At 42.0% G+C, this 19,624-nt stretch overlaps 1 protein-coding gene across 3 annotated transcripts; it reads left to right on the top strand.

Annotated features, from left to right (window-relative positions):
• The first annotated feature begins 388 nt into the window (after window positions 1–388).
• LOC133706580 (mitotic-spindle organizing protein 1A-like) lies at window positions 389–5,478 on the top strand. Of its 3 annotated transcripts, none has more exons than XM_062132110.1 (4): window positions 389–648; window positions 1,313–1,369; window positions 4,434–4,680; window positions 5,127–5,478. In XM_062132110.1, exon 3 carries the CDS (start codon window positions 4,458–4,460, stop codon window positions 4,674–4,676), a length of 219 nt encoding a protein of 72 aa, XP_061988094.1. In that variant the 5' UTR covers window positions 389–648; window positions 1,313–1,369; window positions 4,434–4,457; the 3' UTR covers window positions 4,677–4,680; window positions 5,127–5,478. The 3 variants fall into 3 exon arrangements, with proteins under 3 accessions (XP_061988094.1, XP_061988095.1, XP_061988096.1); XM_062132111.1 differs by having other exon boundaries at window positions 4,449–4,680; XM_062132112.1 differs by lacking the exon at window positions 1,313–1,369.
• The last annotated feature ends 14,146 nt before the right edge of the window (window positions 5,479–19,624 follow it).

Here is a 19,624-nt window from a genome sequence, read left to right on the forward strand (position 1 = left end):
ATTTGTTTTCAGTGAGGGTACTTGTCATTTGCTTGGCAACTTGTGTCAGCTAGATCAGTTGGTACGAGACAGCTTGTGATGTATGTGCCTTCTGGCCATGGATAAGTTAATGAAGTTATCTATTTCTCAAAATTTCATAGAAATGAATAACTGAAAGGTCTTCAATTGATTGATTTTTTACAAACCTAATCTTTGTATTACGTTATACAAAATGAATGGTTAGATTAAAAAATTAAAAAATTATTATGCGTTAATCGACAATGAATGTGAATATGAGGTGAATATGCTCATTCACCCTAGGGGTGAACCTAAGAATTGTTCGCCCAGAAATTAAAAGCCAAATTGGCTAAAAAAAGAACTAACCTCGTGCTGCGATGATGAGGTGACAATCCCCTTTCCTGAATATCAGCTCTATCTCTCTCTGGATCGTTCTTCTCTCTGGATTGTTCCCTATCTCTAGATCGTTTTTGATAATATTAAACTGCAGGATTGATGGCAACCAGCAATTGACGAAACACTGAAACACTGATGAACAGTCGAAAATAGTGAACCGCCGGTTGAAGAAGATTTCGGTAGCTGCACCATCCCTCCCGCCCTCGTTGAAGACGCCACCAACCCAACCCAGCCCAGCCGCTCTTTGCTCTTCAGGTATCAAAATTCTGATTTTCTTCTTTTTACCTGTTGGGAATCCCTAATGCGAACTTTTGAGATGCCTTTCCCAATTTTCTGAGATTGTTTTGCGTAGGGGCAACTAATGGGTTTCTTAGATGACTTCTTGACTGTTTCGTATTTCATTCCGAGGTTTATCGGTTTGATTTACTTTTATGTCATCATTGTACCTTCAAAAACTTGATAGTTTTTATTACTTGTCAATGAATTGCAATGGTAAACTATAGGATAAGAGGCTATGAGTTTAGGGTTAGATATTGTACATAGCTCATGTGTGTGTGTGTGTGTGTTCCACTATTCCTCCTTGAGTGCCGATCTCATGGACGCTGCTGCTCTTCAGTGGTAGCATTGATATTGCCCTTGCTTGAATCTCTTTACTGTTGTATATGAAATGTGGTTTTATTTGATTCAGATGTATTGTTTCTGTGTTGGGAACTAAAGGATATATGTGCTTTTTATTGTGTACTAGAAAAACAAAACTGGTTTGAAAGCTATATATCTCTCTCTCTCTCTCTCTCAATCAGTCAATTGTAAACAATAACTATGAAGTCATAAGTTGTATCAGATCGTTCACATTATTTTTGTCATACAATCATTTTACTTTTTCATACTTATGAGATCTGATTGGTCCATGTTATTGCAGTTGATTTACTCCGGTTATAGCTGCTTTTGAGATTTTTTTCATCGTCCCCTGCTTAAGGTTAGAAATCTATTTTCAGAAGCAAATTTATTTTTTTATTTTTTACTTTTAGATGCTGAGTTGTGTTGTTTTGTTATATACCCAACAATTCATGAAAAGGTTCTATTATTCAATAGGATTTCTTTCTATCTTGATCTGACTGACTGACTGCAATCGATTTTAGCTATTCAAATCAGAATTATGGATTTCTAAGAAGACAAAAACTTTGTTCAATATAAAGTTCTTCTGGTTGAGAATAAGCATCCTTCAGTTTTGTTTGTTATTGTCAACCAAAATGACCTCTACTGGTTTTTCCTAATCTATAACTTGGTTCTTTTAAGGAAAATGTCTGTACTGAAGTAATAACAGTAGGCTCTTTTTAAATGTTAGCTCCCCTGACCCGGTCAAAAAATTATTAACACCTTGCTCCCAAAAGAATGCAAGGCCTTTAGGGAAGGGAAAGTCACAATAAGTTAGTGGGTAAATCCATGTGTATTCTAATATATACAGGTTTACACCTGCCTCTGGAAATGAAAAATCGTTGCATATAGTAGGCCTCACATTGCCTCGAGTGTTTAAGCTTTGAAGGGTGGTCTCCATCTTAAGTTCGTTTTGTTTATGATGGCTGTTTTGAAGTTGAGTTAATGTACGATTTAAGTTGAACTTCTTGATCAATGAACAAAAACAAAATGTCATGCAGACAATACATTGTCAGCCAGATAAAAGTCAAGTTTTATTGGGCCAAGATATAACACAAAAAACTTAGGTGCTGTTGCCATTGCAGAGTCGAATCCACTGCCCTGACCTTATGACAGATTGTCCTGCAAACAGAACAATGTCACAAGGGTCTCAACTTGTAGGGGTGAGTCCACTGCCTAATCCTAGTGACAGACCTTCCTACAAACAAAACAATGTAAAAGGGGTCTCAACTATGGTTCATATGCGCACTGAGAAAAGGCTTCACCCCTCATATATGTGCAGTTAGATTTCCAAGATTCAATACTTTTAAGTGATTGCCTTGTGGTTTACAGCTTTGCTGGACAGGAAAGCTGCAGCTAGTTGATTCACTGTGACTTAGTTTTAAGTCTCTTTTTTTTTTTTTTTAATTAATGTTATTCAAGCAGTAGATAACTTTGTATATGCTGCTGCACTTTGAAAAGTGGACTTCTTGTGCAAATTTGCTGTGTTGGCTTTGTTAATCAAATCTGGTTTCTTCTTGAAAAATAAAAAATCGATTATTCCCTATCAATATGTTTCAGCTTCAAATTTTAAAAAACACAAATTTAACTTGTAAAGAGACAGCTAGCTAAAGAATTTGGCCAGTGGTCCTGATCCTTTATCCCAAATTCCTTTGGTGTAGAGAGTAACTCTATTTACTAGAATACTTAAATACTGTTGAAATCTCTGTGTGTGTTATGAATGTTTTAAGTAGCAAATAATGGCCATTTGGTATGTAAGTTTAAGTTCCATTTCAGTGTTGGAGGACATGCCAGGCGCTACTTTGGCCCCTTGTTTGATGTTTGCAAGTACTAAACATCCAGTTAAAAGTTAAAACTAAAGCACTTTTTACCATAGTCTATAGCATTAAGCGTTTCACATAAATCTTGCATGTCATAAAAAGGGAGATGAAGGGGAGGACCGGGGAAGCAACTCACAGGAACACGAGTTGAACAAAAGAGACGAAGTAAACGTAGTGAGTTTGAAGATTCTCTCTTTGCTATTAGATAGTTTCGGCTGTAGCAGCACAGGAGATTGATAACATGCCAAGAAAATAAGGTCAGTAGGAAGGCGTAAAGATGATGAGAAATGAAGAATAAGAAGGCCTTACCTCTATTTCTACACTTAGTGGATATCTTGTCAACTGTTCTGTACATTCTCAGTTTTAATGAATAATTTCCAATGTAGCAACATATGGAGCTTGATTGATTTTCTGTTTTGGTTGGAAGGGGCTAATGGCCGAGAGAATACAAATTAGTGCATAGAAATAGTCCTTGTCCTTCTGGAGTTATTAACAGCTGATTAAAATAGAAGAAGGGGGAGTATAAAAACTATGTGACACCAATGGCCAAGGCTCAGAGCGGCTAAGTCACCTGAAGCAGCATTCTACTCCCTATAAATGTGCCTCACATTACAATCCCTCCCGATTGAATAGCTCTTTACTGCCGGAAACCAGGCTATATAAAGGGCGTTCAGGTGTTAAGCACAGTACACACCAAGCAGTGAAGCAGACAGCAGTTAAGAGTCGCCTTCCACCTCCAAGTGTCTATATTCTTCATTCCAGGTCAAACACATACCCCTGTAAAGACCCCATATGGGAGTTCAATGGATTTTCCATGCGAAGAAAATGAGATAAATGAGTCTCCTTTTTATGTAGGAATGACACAAAGGTTCGCGAGCCTCCATTATTCCAAGCATTGTATTACCTTCGGTTCTCTCCTCTCAGTTCAATATATGTGGCCTTCTAGGTGTGCCCCATGGAAGTTTATGTTCTTAGTATATTTCACAAGAGCTTGCATAAGAAGCCTGAGATGGGGTTTGCAGAACACATTTAGCTACATAGGATTTGGACCTACTCAATATCATAGTTGGGTGTTGGGTCAACTGAACAGGATTTCAAGTTAAAAAGTTCAACCTAAGGATGGGTATTTTGGTTATCAATCCTCATCATTAATTATTTTGCAAGATGCTAGTCTTGACCTGTTATTTTAAGACTTTAAGATTAGAAATTTCCAGTGTATTTCTGGCTCCTTCTTACTCTCTTCATTTAAATTAAGAACTAGATATTCTTTGTTTCGTTTTTGTTTTATTATTATTAGGATTCTTAAATTTGTTATCCTCTACTGGCCATAACCTTTGTCATTCTCTCGCTCTGTTCCTCATTTGTGAGTTGGTCTGTTCTCCCAAATTAAGCACTAGTTGAAGTGCATTCAATGAGAGCTTTGTGAAAAACGTAAATTATTTGCACCAGATATTTGATGTAGATTTATAGATTGCTGGACTTTTCTCTTTGTGATATAATGGTCTTTATTCTTGAAAATTATTTACAGTAAATATTTCCTCAGCTGCTGTTTTTTTTTTTTCCTAGTTACTCTCTCTTCAGCTTCTTCATATGGATGCGGATGCTGCAAAAACAGCCCGGGAGTCTCTGGACCTAGCATTTCAGATGTCCAACATTCTTGACACAGGGCTTGATCGTCACACCCTCTCCATCCTTATTGCACTCTGTGATTTGGGTCTCAACCCTGAGGCATTGGCTGCTGTTGTCAAGGAGCTCCGAAATGACCTCGGCCCACTTACACCACAGGATGCTGCTCGTCATGTTCCGTGAACAGGTTTATATATTTGCATCTCCATTCTTGCCTGGTTGGAATGATTCATTTGTTGAATTTATAAATGCATTGTGTAACCTTCACATAATCCTAATGGATACCAGTTTCTGAGTTCAGAAGATTACTTGAACAATAATACGAACTAGTTCATTAAGCAGTAACAATTTTTATGCTCTATAGTATGTAAAACAAATGTTAATTTTGCGTATTGGTTGGGTAGATCTTTGAGAATAAGGTCTGCATGCATTTCCACTCAGGTTTACATGAAAAAGTACACCCTTTTGTGTCAATAAGAGGTTTTGTAATGAAGTATTGTAGGAAGTATGAGTTGCACATTTAGAAAATCTCTGTATTTCAGAAATTATGGCTCTGATGTTTACATTGTGAAATGGTCAACTTTGACATTATTGACATGTGTAGCCTTTGCTAAATTTTAGTCTGCTTTACAGGACCTTTTGGCAGAGAAACTAATATGCTTCTTTGGAGGAATGATTTACACGTCACTGAGTCTCTCTGTGTTCCTTTTGGGTTCTCCCATACAACTGATGGATGGGTGTTGTACGTCCATGCAATTTTCCTGCTTTGGTTTGTGTGCGAGGGTGAACTTTGTAAATTGCAGTCTTATGAGCAGAAAGAATTTGATGTCTAGTTCAAGGTTGTAGTTTTTGAAAATTTAGTGTTTCACTGGTAGCTCCTTTGTATTTGACTCGTATCAAACAGATCTGTACCTTATGATTCATGTGTGATGGTGCAAGGCGAAAGCGTTGAAGAATCCTGAGAGAAAATATTGCAAAAGATTTGTTCCAATCCTCCCTTTTTATGCTATTTGATCTCCATAAGACTTTTCAATACAAAGCCTATTGGCGCTTTGTGACTATACTCTTCAATGTGTAGCAGCTTTCATACCAACAAAGACGTGCAGCACTTTGCTACGTGCTTATATGTATTACACCGGTGCGCTATAGTGTTGTTTCTCTTATGAATTATCTCAACTTAGAATCCTAAAAAAAAAAAAAAAAAAAACCATCTGAGCATAGTCTTTTTTTTTTTTTTTTTTGAGAAGAAATAAAATCCATTAATAACTGAAAAGATTACAACGCATTGGAATGACCGGTTGTGGTACCACACCACGACACACATTCCTACAAAGATCCATAGTTACGGGTCCGTCGCTAATAGCAACATCCATGAGCCAAATGAGTCAAACTCCTAACCAAATTTTACGCCCGAAACTACAAGCTACAATGAAAGATAACCAATCCCGAGAGTAACGATACAACTTTGCCACCAACATGAGACTGAGCCAATTTACCTTCTTCAACACCGTGTCCAAGTACCACCAGACCACGTGCAAAGGCAATCCACCCTCATGTTGACAACCAGAAAGCACCGAAATTAAAATTCATAATTCCTCTGAGTAATGCCACAATATTGGCACGCCAAGCAGAACACGACTCCCAAACCCTAGCTCGAAGGAGTAGGGACTTATTGAACCTAACCAAAAAACTAGCAAAGTAAAGAACAATCTAAAACGAACCAAAAAGGTGCTACAATACTCAACATACTTGTCCTAAACATCTGCCACGGGATAGTTGATAACCCTCATCGACGGACAGATAACCCTCATCGACGGACAGAGACGGCAACGTCTTCCCCTCCAAAAGATCTGGACCACCGGTGGGACACCAAACAAAACCTGCATATTCCACCGCCATAGCAACCTATCCCGGAGCATGCTTCCTTGCCCATTTGCAAAACCAATCCCAAGTATGCCGCGAGACTCCATCTTTGATGAATCAAGCCCTTCGCCGTCAAACTGCCCATAAGAACCCATAAGCACAGCCGCATACCTCCACCCACAACCGTCAACGTCCAGATCCGATGAAGAAGGCCGCAGATCTCGTTTTCCTGTCAGGCATGAAATCTTAGAACTGTCGTCACCGCCATCGAGAACAAATAGCCATATTGCTCCAGCGCTGCGCCTCAACCACCACAGAGCCTCCTAAAACCCGTCCGGCAGCAAACCCCCCACACCGGTGGAGCCAAAGGCCCAAGCCGAAACTAGGGTGCTGCCGGACGAGAGCCACCAAGTAAAAACGAAGAAAACCAACTCTCTGTTTTGCAACCCTAGAGCTCCGAGAAAGATGGAGCCCTCTTCTCGCTCAGATGGTTTGTCTTAACTTCCATACTGTCATAACATGGTAAACACACAAAAAGAGGCCTGAGGCGGGAGATCAGTCTGGCTTTACTAGGATACTCTCATGGACTTCGGTCCGAATACTGATTAGGTGGGTGTGTTACTAACTCGCTAACGTAACCGAGGTGGCGTACTACCTCACTCCTAATAAAAAAAAAAGAAAAATAAAAAAAAAGAGGTGTTTTACTTGTTTTGTAACTAACAAATTACAAATGTAAAAGAAAATTTTCATGTTCTCCCAGGCTCATCCAATGTAAACATTTTGGCCTTTATCTTATTACCACTAAAAACCATCTTACCTTTCCTTGTTCTTCAATGCCATCTCTTGTTACGTCCCGAACCCAAATTCACCCGTTTACGGGTCATTTGGACGGTAAACGACAACTATTTTCACTTTGACTGTCGTTTCAGCACTTTTAGTGGCCCTAAAAGTTGACTTTTTGTTCGGGTCAGAATTTGAGAAAATGTTCTTCACGAAAGTTGTAGAGGATGTTAAACCGAGCGCGTGCATATGTGGTGCGTAAAAATCGGACTTAGTATGCGAGAGTTATGGCCAAAAATGTAGAATTTACTGTTCATGGTAAGTTGTATATATATGGGAATTTACTGATGGTAGATTTTTATTTTTGGAAACCTACCCAACCGGGTAACTCTCCTTTCTCTCTCTCCCCGACTCTTTCTCCCCTCTCGGCCGGATCTCTTCCCCTTCCGATTTCTTCCTCCTCCGGCCGACCCAGGACGTAATCCGGCCACCCCCAAGCTCGGTTTCTTCCCCTTGTCACGCCTGTGGAGGTATTTTACGACGATTTGGCCGGAGAAGCTCGATTTGGAGCGGAGGAAGCTACGGTGGCAGTTAGCTATTTTTGCCGATCTCCGGCGATTCCGGCCACCTCCGGTCACCATCTTGCCGTCGAAGCTTGGGTTTTCCACGAAGATCATTTCCCCTAAGGCCTTGCATTCCAATTTGCTGTGTGGAGGTCGAATCGACGAAGAACATCTTTGGGTCCGAAGCAATTTTCTGGGCAAACTTCATCAGCTTAATCCGAGCTCTTAAAGGTAAAATTGTGAGATGTTGTAGTTGAATGAATGGTTAGGTTTGTTGAGTAGAAGCTACTGTCCAAATTTGGTGGCCATCGGAGGTGGTGGCCGCCGGCGCGTGGGCCCCACTCGCCGCCACTGTGGGTGGCGCGTGGTGGCGCGTAGGGCTGACATTTAATTCCAATTTTTAGCCCAATAAATCCTATAATTTGAGTAGAGCTTGTTTATGAAGTTTGGTAATTTTTGGAGGAGTTTGGAATTGTTTGTGAATTTTGAAAGTGTGGAGTTTCGGTTGGTGATTTGTGGGAATCCGGCCTTCGGATTTCCCTTATTCCGTCATGGAATACCTTAATCGATGGATTGATATAAATGGTGACGTTTGGCTTGAAGTTGAAAGGAGTTGGAGTTGCTAGTTTACGTAGGGTTTTCGGGATTCAATATAGAATCGTATTGTTTTATTGAATTGTTGTTTACGGAATACAATTGTGTACAGGACGAGATACTGACTCATCGCTCGACGAGGATCCTTACCCTTGGATACCACGCTAGCCGTATACTGTGAGTGGACGTTTGTTTTTGAATATTGATGCATGCATTTATTTCTCTAAAGTAATGCTTTATTTAATTATCATCTTTTATATTTTGAGCATATGATGATTTGCTATTCTTACTGATTTTGGTTTTCGGATTCTGAAGTGATTTCAGATTTGTTTGGGTTTTGAGATTTATGAAAAATTATAAAGTGATTTCGGAAATGAATTGGTTTCGGATCTTAATTTGGATTTACGAATTATGATGATTGTCGACGAATCATTTTTCCGAGGTGACTTCCGGATTTAAATATTATATTTCTATTCGTCGATTTGAGATTTTTAAAGGATTTTCGAAATGGGATTTCGATGGAGTGATATTTCTTCTTTATTTACCGACTTTCGATTTTGGCATTGGGAATGCCTTATTGATAATCTAGCTATTCTTTTAGCGTGTGGGACACGCTGTTGCTTTATACGACTTTTACGAGAATTTCCGGGTACGGTTGGGAATCGTACCCGTGTTTTCTTTATTCGTGGGACATGGGGAAGCCTTAAGGATTTATTGGATTTTAATAGTTTTTACCCACCATACCTGGGTCGTTATATTTTATTGCTAGCTAGCCTATTAGTACTCCTCCCTGCTTACTATGTGTTTGTGGGCGAGTAAGAGCAGAGCATGGGATGCTCCAGAGTGTGGGACACTCCGACCCGAGCCTGGGAGGCTCCCTTCTCGTATGGTGATAACTTCTTCCCCATACTTTTTCGTGACTTGACTAGCGGGGCTAGTCCATTATTTTCGTAACCAGCGGGGCTGGTGTGTTTTCACGAGAATTTTGGATTTCGATGTTATCGTAACCAGCGGGGCTGGTGTGTTTTTACGAGAATATTGGATTTGTTGATAAATGTGTTTTTCTTAAAAGTTGCATGCATCGGGTTTTTAAAAGGGATAAATGTGGAAAAGCACAAAACCCACTTTTCTTTACAATTATTTATTTATTTATTTTGTCCACTCACGCTAACGTTTTATGTGCTTTTCCCCTGGGCCCTTCGGTTTCAAATGCCCAGTCTGCAGAGTAGCTGGTTCGGCATAGTAGGATTCGGGGCATAGCATCTGCTGCTGTTGTTTTCATTGTAGGTTATCTGTTGAACCTACCTGTATTGTTATTTTCTTCTTCCTCTTTTAGATTGCTCTGATAACCTGTTGGGGATAAATAATGTAAAGGTTGGAAGATACTTTGGTGTAATTAAGAATATGTTATTTTCGGATTTCAGTTGCTTATTGTGGAGTTGTTGGATTTTGGGGAGCAGGGTGGCTCCAGGATATTATGGATGATTGTTAGAAGTGTGATTGTAATTCTACAGGTTGGGTAGTCCATTTTTAGGGGTGACTCTGCCGAATTTTCGGTAGAGTTATTCCTAAGGTGGGCCCCACAGGGCCACCTCGGAATTCAGGGTGAAATTCGGGGCGGGTCCTGTCAACTTGGTATCAGAGCATTAGGTTGTTAGGTCCTGTAGACTTCTTTCCTTCCTACTACTCTATATGCTTAATGGCGCCTAGTACCTCCCGAGTGATGGCCCGACCGCGGCGGATCCCCATCATATACTCTTCGGTGCTAGTGTGTTCATTATGTATATAAAGTAGATAGGTTAATGTCCTAATCCTTGAGCTTTGTTATCCTTCTCTTCTTCAGGTGCTATGCCTCCTAGACGCCGAAACCGCAGGGAGACTACTCCCGCTTCAGGAGATGGGAATGCTCCTGAAGGACTAGCGAATGCCTTGGGGCATATTTTCCAGCAGCTGACTGCAGCGCTTCCTGGTTCTAGAACCGATTTTACCATGGAGCGAGCGAGGAAGCATGGAGCGTATAGTTTCTCCCATGCTCCTGATGCTATGGATGCTCAGAATTGGCTGAATAAGATGGAGAGGGTTTTTACTCAGATTAATTGTCCGGAGGACCGGAAAGTGGGCTTGGCAGTAGACTTTCTTGATGGTGTGGCTTTTGATTGGTGGAATATGACTAGCAGGGATTTAGAGAATGATGGCCCAATCACTTGGGAACAGTTCAAGGAACATTTTACTGAGCGGTATTATGGTACAGCTATCCGTGACAGGATGAAGTATGAGTTCTTACATTTAGAGAAAGGGGACAAGACTGTGACGGAGTTTGAGCAGCGGTTCACCCAGCTAGCCCAGTTTGTGCCTGATTTGGTTGGCACTGAAAGAGAGCGGATCTATAGGTTTGTTGATGGATTGGGGGGTAAGTATCGTGAGCAGTTGACAGGAGTGCCATTCAATGCTTACTCTGACGTAGTTAATGCTGCTCTGCGACTTGAGACCATGTATTTGTCCGGTGTTCGACCTCGAGATGCGGGTGGCCCTAGCCAGGGTCCATCCAAGAGAGCTGCTTCTACTTCTGGTTCAGGATCTTCTGGAGGTGGTAGACGTGTTAGCTCGGATTCAGTCACCCTATCTGATTTTGGAGGACTTAATATGGGAGATGGTCAGTCTGAGTGGCAGTTCAGTGACGGCACTAGTCAGTACGGTGGTACCTCAGAGGGATTCCATACTTGGAGGGATCGTCCCCAGCGTTGGACGAGGGATGTGACGTGCTATCAGTGTGGACAGCAGGGTCATTATAGGAGGGATTGCCCTACTTTGACTCAGGATGTTACTCTAGACGTTGGTCAGGGTTCTAGTCACGCATCAGGAGGTTCATCTAGCGGCACTCCCACTAGTTCTGTCAGGGGCGGCACTCAACGAGGTAGTGGTCGCCGTGGACGTCCTACGACTCAGACGAGACTTCATGCCATGTTTCAGCGAGAGGATCACGTTCCTCCATATACTCCTGACGGTACGATATTCTTTCCCTTGTATTATTTTCTTATATTGTTTCACCGGGGAACGCGTAACCAATAGAGTTGGTTTAGTTAAGCGTTTTATTGTTCGTATGAATTTCGAGGACGAAATTTTATAAGGAGGGGAGATTGTTACGTCCCGAACCCAAATTCACCCGTTTACGGGTCATTTGGACGGTAAACGACAACTATTTTCACTTTGACTGTCGTTTCAGCACTTTTAGTGGCCCTAAAAGTTGACTTTTTGTTCGGGTCAGAATTTGAGAAAATGTTCTTCACGAAAGTTGTAGAGGATGTTAAACCGAGCGCGTGCATATGTGGTGCGTAAAAATCGGACTTAGTATGCGAGAGTTATGGCCAAAAATGTAGAATTTACTGTTCATGGTAAGTTGTATATATATGGGAATTTACTGATGGTAGATTTTTATTTTTGGAAACCTACCCAACCGGGTAACTCTCCTTTCTCTCTCTCCCCGACTCTTTCTCCCCTCTCGGCCGGATCTCTTCCCCTTCCGATTTCTTCCTCCTCCGGCCGACCCAGGACGTAATCCGGCCACCCCCAAGCTCGGTTTCTTCCCCTTGTCACGCCTGTGGAGGTATTTTACGACGATTTGGCCGGAGAAGCTCGATTTGGAGCGGAGGAAGCTACGGTGGCAGTTAGCTATTTTTGCCGATCTCCGGCGATTCCGGCCACCTCCGGTCACCATCTTGCCGTCGAAGCTTGGGTTTTCCACGAAGATCATTTCCCCTAAGGCCTTGCATTCCAATTTGCTGTGTGGAGGTCGAATCGACGAAGAACATCTTTGGGTCCGAAGCAATTTTCTGGGCAAACTTCATCAGCTTAATCCGAGCTCTTAAAGGTAAAATTGTGAGATGTTGTAGTTGAATGAATGGTTAGGTTTGTTGAGTAGAAGCTACTGTCCAAATTTGGTGGCCATCGGAGGTGGTGGCCGCCGGCGCGTGGGCCCCACTCGCCGCCACTGTGGGTGGCGCGTGGTGGCGCGTAGGGCTGACATTTAATTCCAATTTTTAGCCCAATAAATCCTATAATTTGAGTAGAGCTTGTTTATGAAGTTTGGTAATTTTTGGAGGAGTTTGGAATTGTTTGTGAATTTTGAAAGTGTGGAGTTTCGGTTGGTGATTTGTGGGAATCCGGCCTTCGGATTTCCCTTATTCCGTCATGGAATACCTTAATCGATGGATTGATATAAATGGTGAAGTTTGGCTTGAAGTTGAAAGGAGTTGGAGTTGCTAGTTTACGTAGGGTTTTCGGGATTCAATATAGAATCGTATTGTTTTATTGAATTGTTGTTTACGGAATACAATTGTGTACAGGACGAGATACTGACTCATCGCTCGACGAGGATCCTTACCCTTGGATACCACGCTAGCCGTATACTGTGAGTGGACGTTTGTTTTTGAATATTGATGCATGCATTTATTTCTCTAAAGTAATGCTTTATTTAATTATCATCTTTTATATTTTGAGCATATGATGATTTGCTATTCTTACTGATTTTGGTTTTCGGATTCTGAAGTGATTTCAGATTTGTTTGGGTTTTGAGATTTATGAAAAATTATAAAGTGATTTCGGAAATGAATTGGTTTCGGATCTTAATTTGGATTTACGAATTATGATGATTGTCGACGAATCATTTTTCCGAGGTGACTTCCGGATTTAAATATTATATTTCTATTCGTCGATTTGAGATTTTTAAAGGATTTTCGAAATGGGATTTCGATGGAGTGATATTTCTTCTTTATTTACCGACTTTCGATTTTGGCATTGGGAATGCCTTATTGATAATCTAGCTATTCTTTTAGCGTGTGGGACACGCTGTTGCTTTATACGACTTTTACGAGAATTTCCGGGTACGGTTGGGAATCGTACCCGTGTTTTCTTTATTCGTGGGACATGGGGAAGCCTTAAGGATTTATTGGATTTTAATAGTTTTTACCCACCATACCTGGGTCGTTATATTTTATTGCTAGCTAGCCTATTAGTACTCCTCCCTGCTTACTATGTGTTTGTGGGCGAGTAAGAGCAGAGCATGGGATGCTCCAGAGTGTGGGACACTCCGACCCGAGCCTGGGAGGCTCCCTTCTCGTATGGTGATAACTTCTTCCCCATACTTTTTCGTGACTTGACTAGCGGGGCTAGTCCATTATTTTCGTAACCAGCGGGGCTGGTGTGTTTTCACGAGAATTTTGGATTTCGATGTTATCGTAACCAGCGGGGCTGGTGTGTTTTTACGAGAATATTGGATTTGTTGATAAATGTGTTTTTCTTAAAAGTTGCATGCATCGGGTTTTTAAAAGGGATAAATGTGGAAAAGCACAAAACCCACTTTTCTTTACAATTATTTATTTATTTATTTTGTCCACTCACGCTAACGTTTTATGTGCTTTTCCCCTGGGCCCTTCGGTTTCAAATGCCCAGTCTGCAGAGTAGCTGGTTCGGCATAGTAGGATTCGGGGCATAGCATCTGCTGCTGTTGTTTTCATTGTAGGTTATCTGTTGAACCTACCTGTATTGTTATTTTCTTCTTCCTCTTTTAGATTGCTCTGATAACCTGTTGGGGATAAATAATGTAAAGGTTGGAAGATACTTTGGTGTAATTAAGAATATGTTATTTTCGGATTTCAGTTGCTTATTGTGGAGTTGTTGGATTTTGGGGAGCAGGGTGGCTCCAGGATATTATGGATGATTGTTAGAAGTGTGATTGTAATTCTACAGGTTGGGTAGTCCATTTTTAGGGGTGACTCTGCCGAATTTTCGGTAGAGTTATTCCTAAGGTGGGCCCCACAGGGCCACCTCGGAATTCAGGGTGAAATTCGGGGCGGGTCCTGTCAACTTGGTATCAGAGCATTAGGTTGTTAGGTCCTGTAGACTTCTTTCCTTCCTACTACTCTATATGCTTAATGGCGCCTAGTACCTCCCGAGTGATGGCCCGACCGCGGCGGATCCCCATCATATACTCTTCGGTGCTAGTGTGTTCATTATGTATATAAAGTAGATAGGTTAATGTCCTAATCCTTGAGCTTTGTTATCCTTCTCTTCTTCAGGTGCTATGCCTCCTAGACGCCGAAACCGCAGGGAGACTACTCCCGCTTCAGGAGATGGGAATGCTCCTGAAGGACTAGCGAATGCCTTGGGGCATATTTTCCAGCAGCTGACTGCAGCGCTTCCTGGTTCTAGAACCGATTTTACCATGGAGCGAGCGAGGAAGCATGGAGCGTATAGTTTCTCCCATGCTCCTGATGCTATGGATGCTCAGAATTGGCTGAATAAGATGGAGAGGGTTTTTACTCAGATTAATTGTCCGGAGGACCGGAAAGTGGGCTTGGCAGTAGACTTTCTTGATGGTGTGGCTTTTGATTGGTGGAATATGACTAGCAGGGATTTAGAGAATGATGGCCCAATCACTTGGGAACAGTTCAAGGAACATTTTACTGAGCGGTATTATGGTACAGCTATCCGTGACAGGATGAAGTATGAGTTCTTACATTTAGAGAAAGGGGACAAGACTGTGACGGAGTTTGAGCAGCGGTTCACCCAGCTAGCCCAGTTTGTGCCTGATTTGGTTGGCACTGAAAGAGAGCGGATCTATAGGTTTGTTGATGGATTGGGGGGTAAGTATCGTGAGCAGTTGACAGGAGTGCCATTCAATGCTTACTCTGACGTAGTTAATGCTGCTCTGCGACTTGAGACCATGTATTTGTCCGGTGTTCGACCTCGAGATGCGGGTGGCCCTAGCCAGGGTCCATCCAAGAGAGCTGCTTCTACTTCTGGTTCAGGATCTTCTGGAGGTGGTAGACGTGTTAGCTCGGATTCAGTCACCCTATCTGATTTTGGAGGACTTAATATGGGAGATGGTCAGTCTGAGTGGCAGTTCAGTGACGGCACTAGTCAGTACGGTGGTACCTCAGAGGGATTCCATACTTGGAGGGATCGTCCCCAGCGTTGGACGAGGGATGTGACGTGCTATCAGTGTGGACAGCAGGGTCATTATAGGAGGGATTGCCCTACTTTGACTCAGGATGTTACTCTAGACGTTGGTCAGGGTTCTAGTCACGCATCAGGAGGTTCATCTAGCGGCACTCCCACTAGTTCTGTCAGGGGCGGCACTCAACGAGGTAGTGGTCGCCGTGGACGTCCTACGACTCAGACGAGACTTCATGCCATGTTTCAGCGAGAGGATCACGTTCCTCCATATACTCCTGACGGTACGATATTCTTTCCCTTGTATTATTTTCTTATATTGTTTCACCGGGGAACGCGTAACCAATAGAGTTGGTTTAGTTAAGCGTTTTATTGTTCGTATGAATTTCGAGGACGAAATTTTATAAGGAGGGGAGATTGTTACGTCCCGAACCCAAATTCACCCGTTTACGGGTCATTTGGACGGTAAACGACAACTATTTTCACTTTGACTGTCGTTTCAGCACTTTTAGTGGCCCTAAAAGTTGACTTTTTGTTCGGGTCAGAATTTGAGAAAATGTTCTTCACGAAAGTTGTAGAGGATGTTAAACCGAGCGCGTGCATATGTGGTGCGTAAAAATCGGACTTAGTATGCGAGAGTTATGGCCAAAAATGTAGAATTTACTGTTCATGGTAAGTTGTATATATATGGGAATTTACTGATGGTAGATTTTTATTTTTGGAAACCTACCCAACCGGGTAACTCTCCTTTCTCTCTCTCCCCGACTCTTTCTCCCCTCTCGGCCGGATCTCTTCCCCTTCCGATTTCTTCCTCCTCCGGCCGACCCAGGACGTAATCCGGCCACCCCCAAGCTCGGTTTCTTCCCCTTGTCACGCCTGTGGAGGTATTTTACGACGATTTGGCCGGAGAAGCTCGATTTGGAGCGGAGGAAGCTACGGTGGCAGTTAGCTATTTTTGCCGATCTCCGGCGATTCCGGCCACCTCCGGTCACCATCTTGCCGTCGAAGCTTGGGTTTTCCACGAAGATCATTTCCCCTAAGGCCTTGCATTCCAATTTGCTGTGTGGAGGTCGAATCGACGAAGAACATCTTTGGGTCCGAAGCAATTTTCTGGGCAAACTTCATCAGCTTAATCCGAGCTCTTAAAGGTAAAATTGTGAGATGTTGTAGTTGAATGAATGGTTAGGTTTGTTGAGTAGAAGCTACTGTCCAAATTTGGTGGCCATCGGAGGTGGTGGCCGCCGGCGCGTGGGCCCCACTCGCCGCCACTGTGGGTGGCGCGTGGTGGCGCGTAGGGCTGACATTTAATTCCAATTTTTAGCCCAATAAATCCTATAATTTGAGTAGAGCTTGTTTATGAAGTTTGGTAATTTTTGGAGGAGTTTGGAATTGTTTGTGAATTTTGAAAGTGTGGAGTTTCGGTTGGTGATTTGTGGGAATCCGGCCTTCGGATTTCCCTTATTCCGTCATGGAATACCTTAATCGATGGATTGATATAAATGGTGAAGTTTGGCTTGAAGTTGAAAGGAGTTGGAGTTGCTAGTTTACGTAGGGTTTTCGGGATTCAATATAGAATCGTATTGTTTTATTGAATTGTTGTTTACGGAATACAATTGTGTACAGGACGAGATACTGACTCATCGCTCGACGAGGATCCTTACCCTTGGATACCACGCTAGCCGTATACTGTGAGTGGACGTTTGTTTTTGAATATTGATGCATGCATTTATTTCTCTAAAGTAATGCTTTATTTAATTATCATCTTTTATATTTTGAGCATATGATGATTTGCTATTCTTACTGATTTTGGTTTTCGGATTCTGAAGTGATTTCAGATTTGTTTGGGTTTTGAGATTTATGAAAAATTATAAAGTGATTTCGGAAATGAATTGGTTTCGGATCTTAATTTGGATTTACGAATTATGATGATTGTCGACGAATCATTTTTCCGAGGTGACTTCCGGATTTAAATATTATATTTCTATTCGTCGATTTGAGATTTTTAAAGGATTTTCGAAATGGGATTTCGATGGAGTGATATTTCTTCTTTATTTACCGACTTTCGATTTTGGCATTGGGAATGCCTTATTGATAATCTAGCTATTCTTTTAGCGTGTGGGACACGCTGTTGCTTTATACGACTTTTACGAGAATTTCCGGGTACGGTTGGGAATCGTACCCGTGTTTTCTTTATTCGTGGGACATGGGGAAGCCTTAAGGATTTATTGGATTTTAATAGTTTTTACCCACCATACCTGGGTCGTTATATTTTATTGCTAGCTAGCCTATTAGTACTCCTCCCTGCTTACTATGTGTTTGTGGGTGAGTAAGAGCAGAGCATGGGATGCTCCAGAGTGTGGGACACTCCGACCCGAGCCTGGGAGGCTCCCTTCTCGTATGGTGATAACTTCTTCCCCATACTTTTTCGTGACTTGACTAGCGGGGCTAGTCCATTATTTTCGTAACCAGCGGGGCTGGTGTGTTTTCACGAGAATTTTGGATTTCGATGTTATCGTAACCAGCGGGGCTGGTGTGTTTTTACGAGAATATTGGATTTGTTGATAAATGTGTTTTTCTTAAAAGTTGCATGCATCGGGTTTTTAAAAGGGATAAATGTGGAAAAGCACAAAACCCACTTTTCTTTACAATTATTTATTTATTTATTTTGTCCACTAACGCTAACGTTTTATGTGCTTTTCCCCTGGGCCCTTCGGTTTCAAATGCCCAGTCTGCAGAGTAGCTGGTTCGGCATAGTAGGATTCGGGGCATAGCATCTGCTGCTGTTGTTTTCATTGTAGGTTATCTGTTGAACCTACCTGTATTGTTATTTTCTTCTTCCTCTTTTAGATTGCTCTGATAACCTGTTGGGGATAAATAATGTAAAGGTTGGAAGATACTTTGGTGTAATTAAGAATATGTTATTTTCGGATTTCAGTTGCTTATTGTGGAGTTGTTGGATTTTGGGGAGCAGGGTGGCTCCAGGATATTATGGATGATTGTTAGAAGTGTGATTGTAATTCTACAGGTTGGGTAGTCCATTTTTAGGGGTGACTCTGCCGAATTTTCGGTAGAGTTATTCCTAAGGTGGGCCCCACAGGGCCACCTCGGAATTCAGGGTGAAATTCGGGGCGGGTCCTGTCATCTCTTGTTCTTATTGAGCTAAAGGAAATTTGCCAAGACAATATCATGTTGGCACATGAATCATATCACTAAACAAAGAGGGAGGGTGGTAACCATGAATTTGGCCTCAAGCTTGATATGAACAAAGCTTACGATAGAGTGGAATGAGATTTCTTGGAGGCTGCTTTGTTAAAGTTTGGCTTCTCGAGATCATGGGTTGACCTAGTTATGTGTTGTGTAACCACTGTATCCTTCTCTATCATTCTAAATGGTAATCCAGGCCCTTTCTTTAAGCCTAGCCGAGGACTCAGACAGGGGGGCCCCCTCTCACCTTATTTATTTCTTATTGTGAGTGAGGTGTTTTCGCTTCGTCTCACAAAGGCCGTCTCTATGGGTGCTATCAAGGGGGTGAAACTTAGTAGAGGTTGCCCTATAATCTCTCATCTATTCTTTGCAGATGATTCACTATTTTTCCTGAAGGCCGCTATTTACAACTGCTCACAACTTGATCGCCTATTCAAGGAGTATTGTCTAGCTTTTGGTCAAATGATCAATGTAGAGAAATCTAGTCTTTATTTTTCTCCAAACACTCCCAGTCAGATGGGCAGGTTAATGTGTGAGCTCTTAAATATAAAGGTGGTTAAGAACCCTGGGGTTTATCTTGGCCTCCCAACATCAAGGATAGGGTCAGCAGAAAGATTGATGGTTGGAAGCAAAGTCTGCTAACTATGGCTGGCAGGGAAGTATTGATTAAATCCATTGCTACTGCCATACCCTCCTACCCTATGGCCTGCTTCAAATTTCCCAATTCCATTTGCAACGAGATCAACTCACTTTTAAGCAACTTTTGGTGGGGAGCTAATGACAGTGGAAACAAAATCCACTGGAAGAATTGGGAGTCAATGAGCCTTGCAAAGGATGCTGGGGGGAATGGGATTCAGAGATTTACAAGATTTTAACATGGCACTATTAGCAAAACAATGTTGGAGGTTACTACTGGAACCTAATTCCCTATGGGCTAAGGTTCTTAAAGCTAGATACTTTCCTGGTGTTGATTTTAGAAGTGCCACTAAGGGGCATCGTGCCTCATGGGGTTGGTCCACTCTAATTGAAGCAAGAGATATGATCATGAAGGGGTCATCTTGGCAAGTTATAAATGGTCTGTCTTTTTTGGTTGAATAAATGGTCTGTCTATTGATATCTGGAAGGACAACTGGCTTCCCCCACCCCACTTTGGCACTATACCCCTTGTCACTAGTG

Source organism: Rosa rugosa, chromosome 4, assembly GCF_958449725.1.
Source record: "Rosa rugosa chromosome 4, drRosRugo1.1, whole genome shotgun sequence".
Classification (NCBI taxonomy): Eukaryota; Viridiplantae; Streptophyta; class Magnoliopsida; order Rosales; family Rosaceae; genus Rosa; species Rosa rugosa.

What these genes read in the sequence shown, in the direction of transcription:
- LOC133706580 (XM_062132110.1), top strand. Translation starts at nt 4,458, where the DNA reads ATGGATGCGGATGCTGCAAAAACAGCCCGGGAGTCTCTGGACCTAGCA.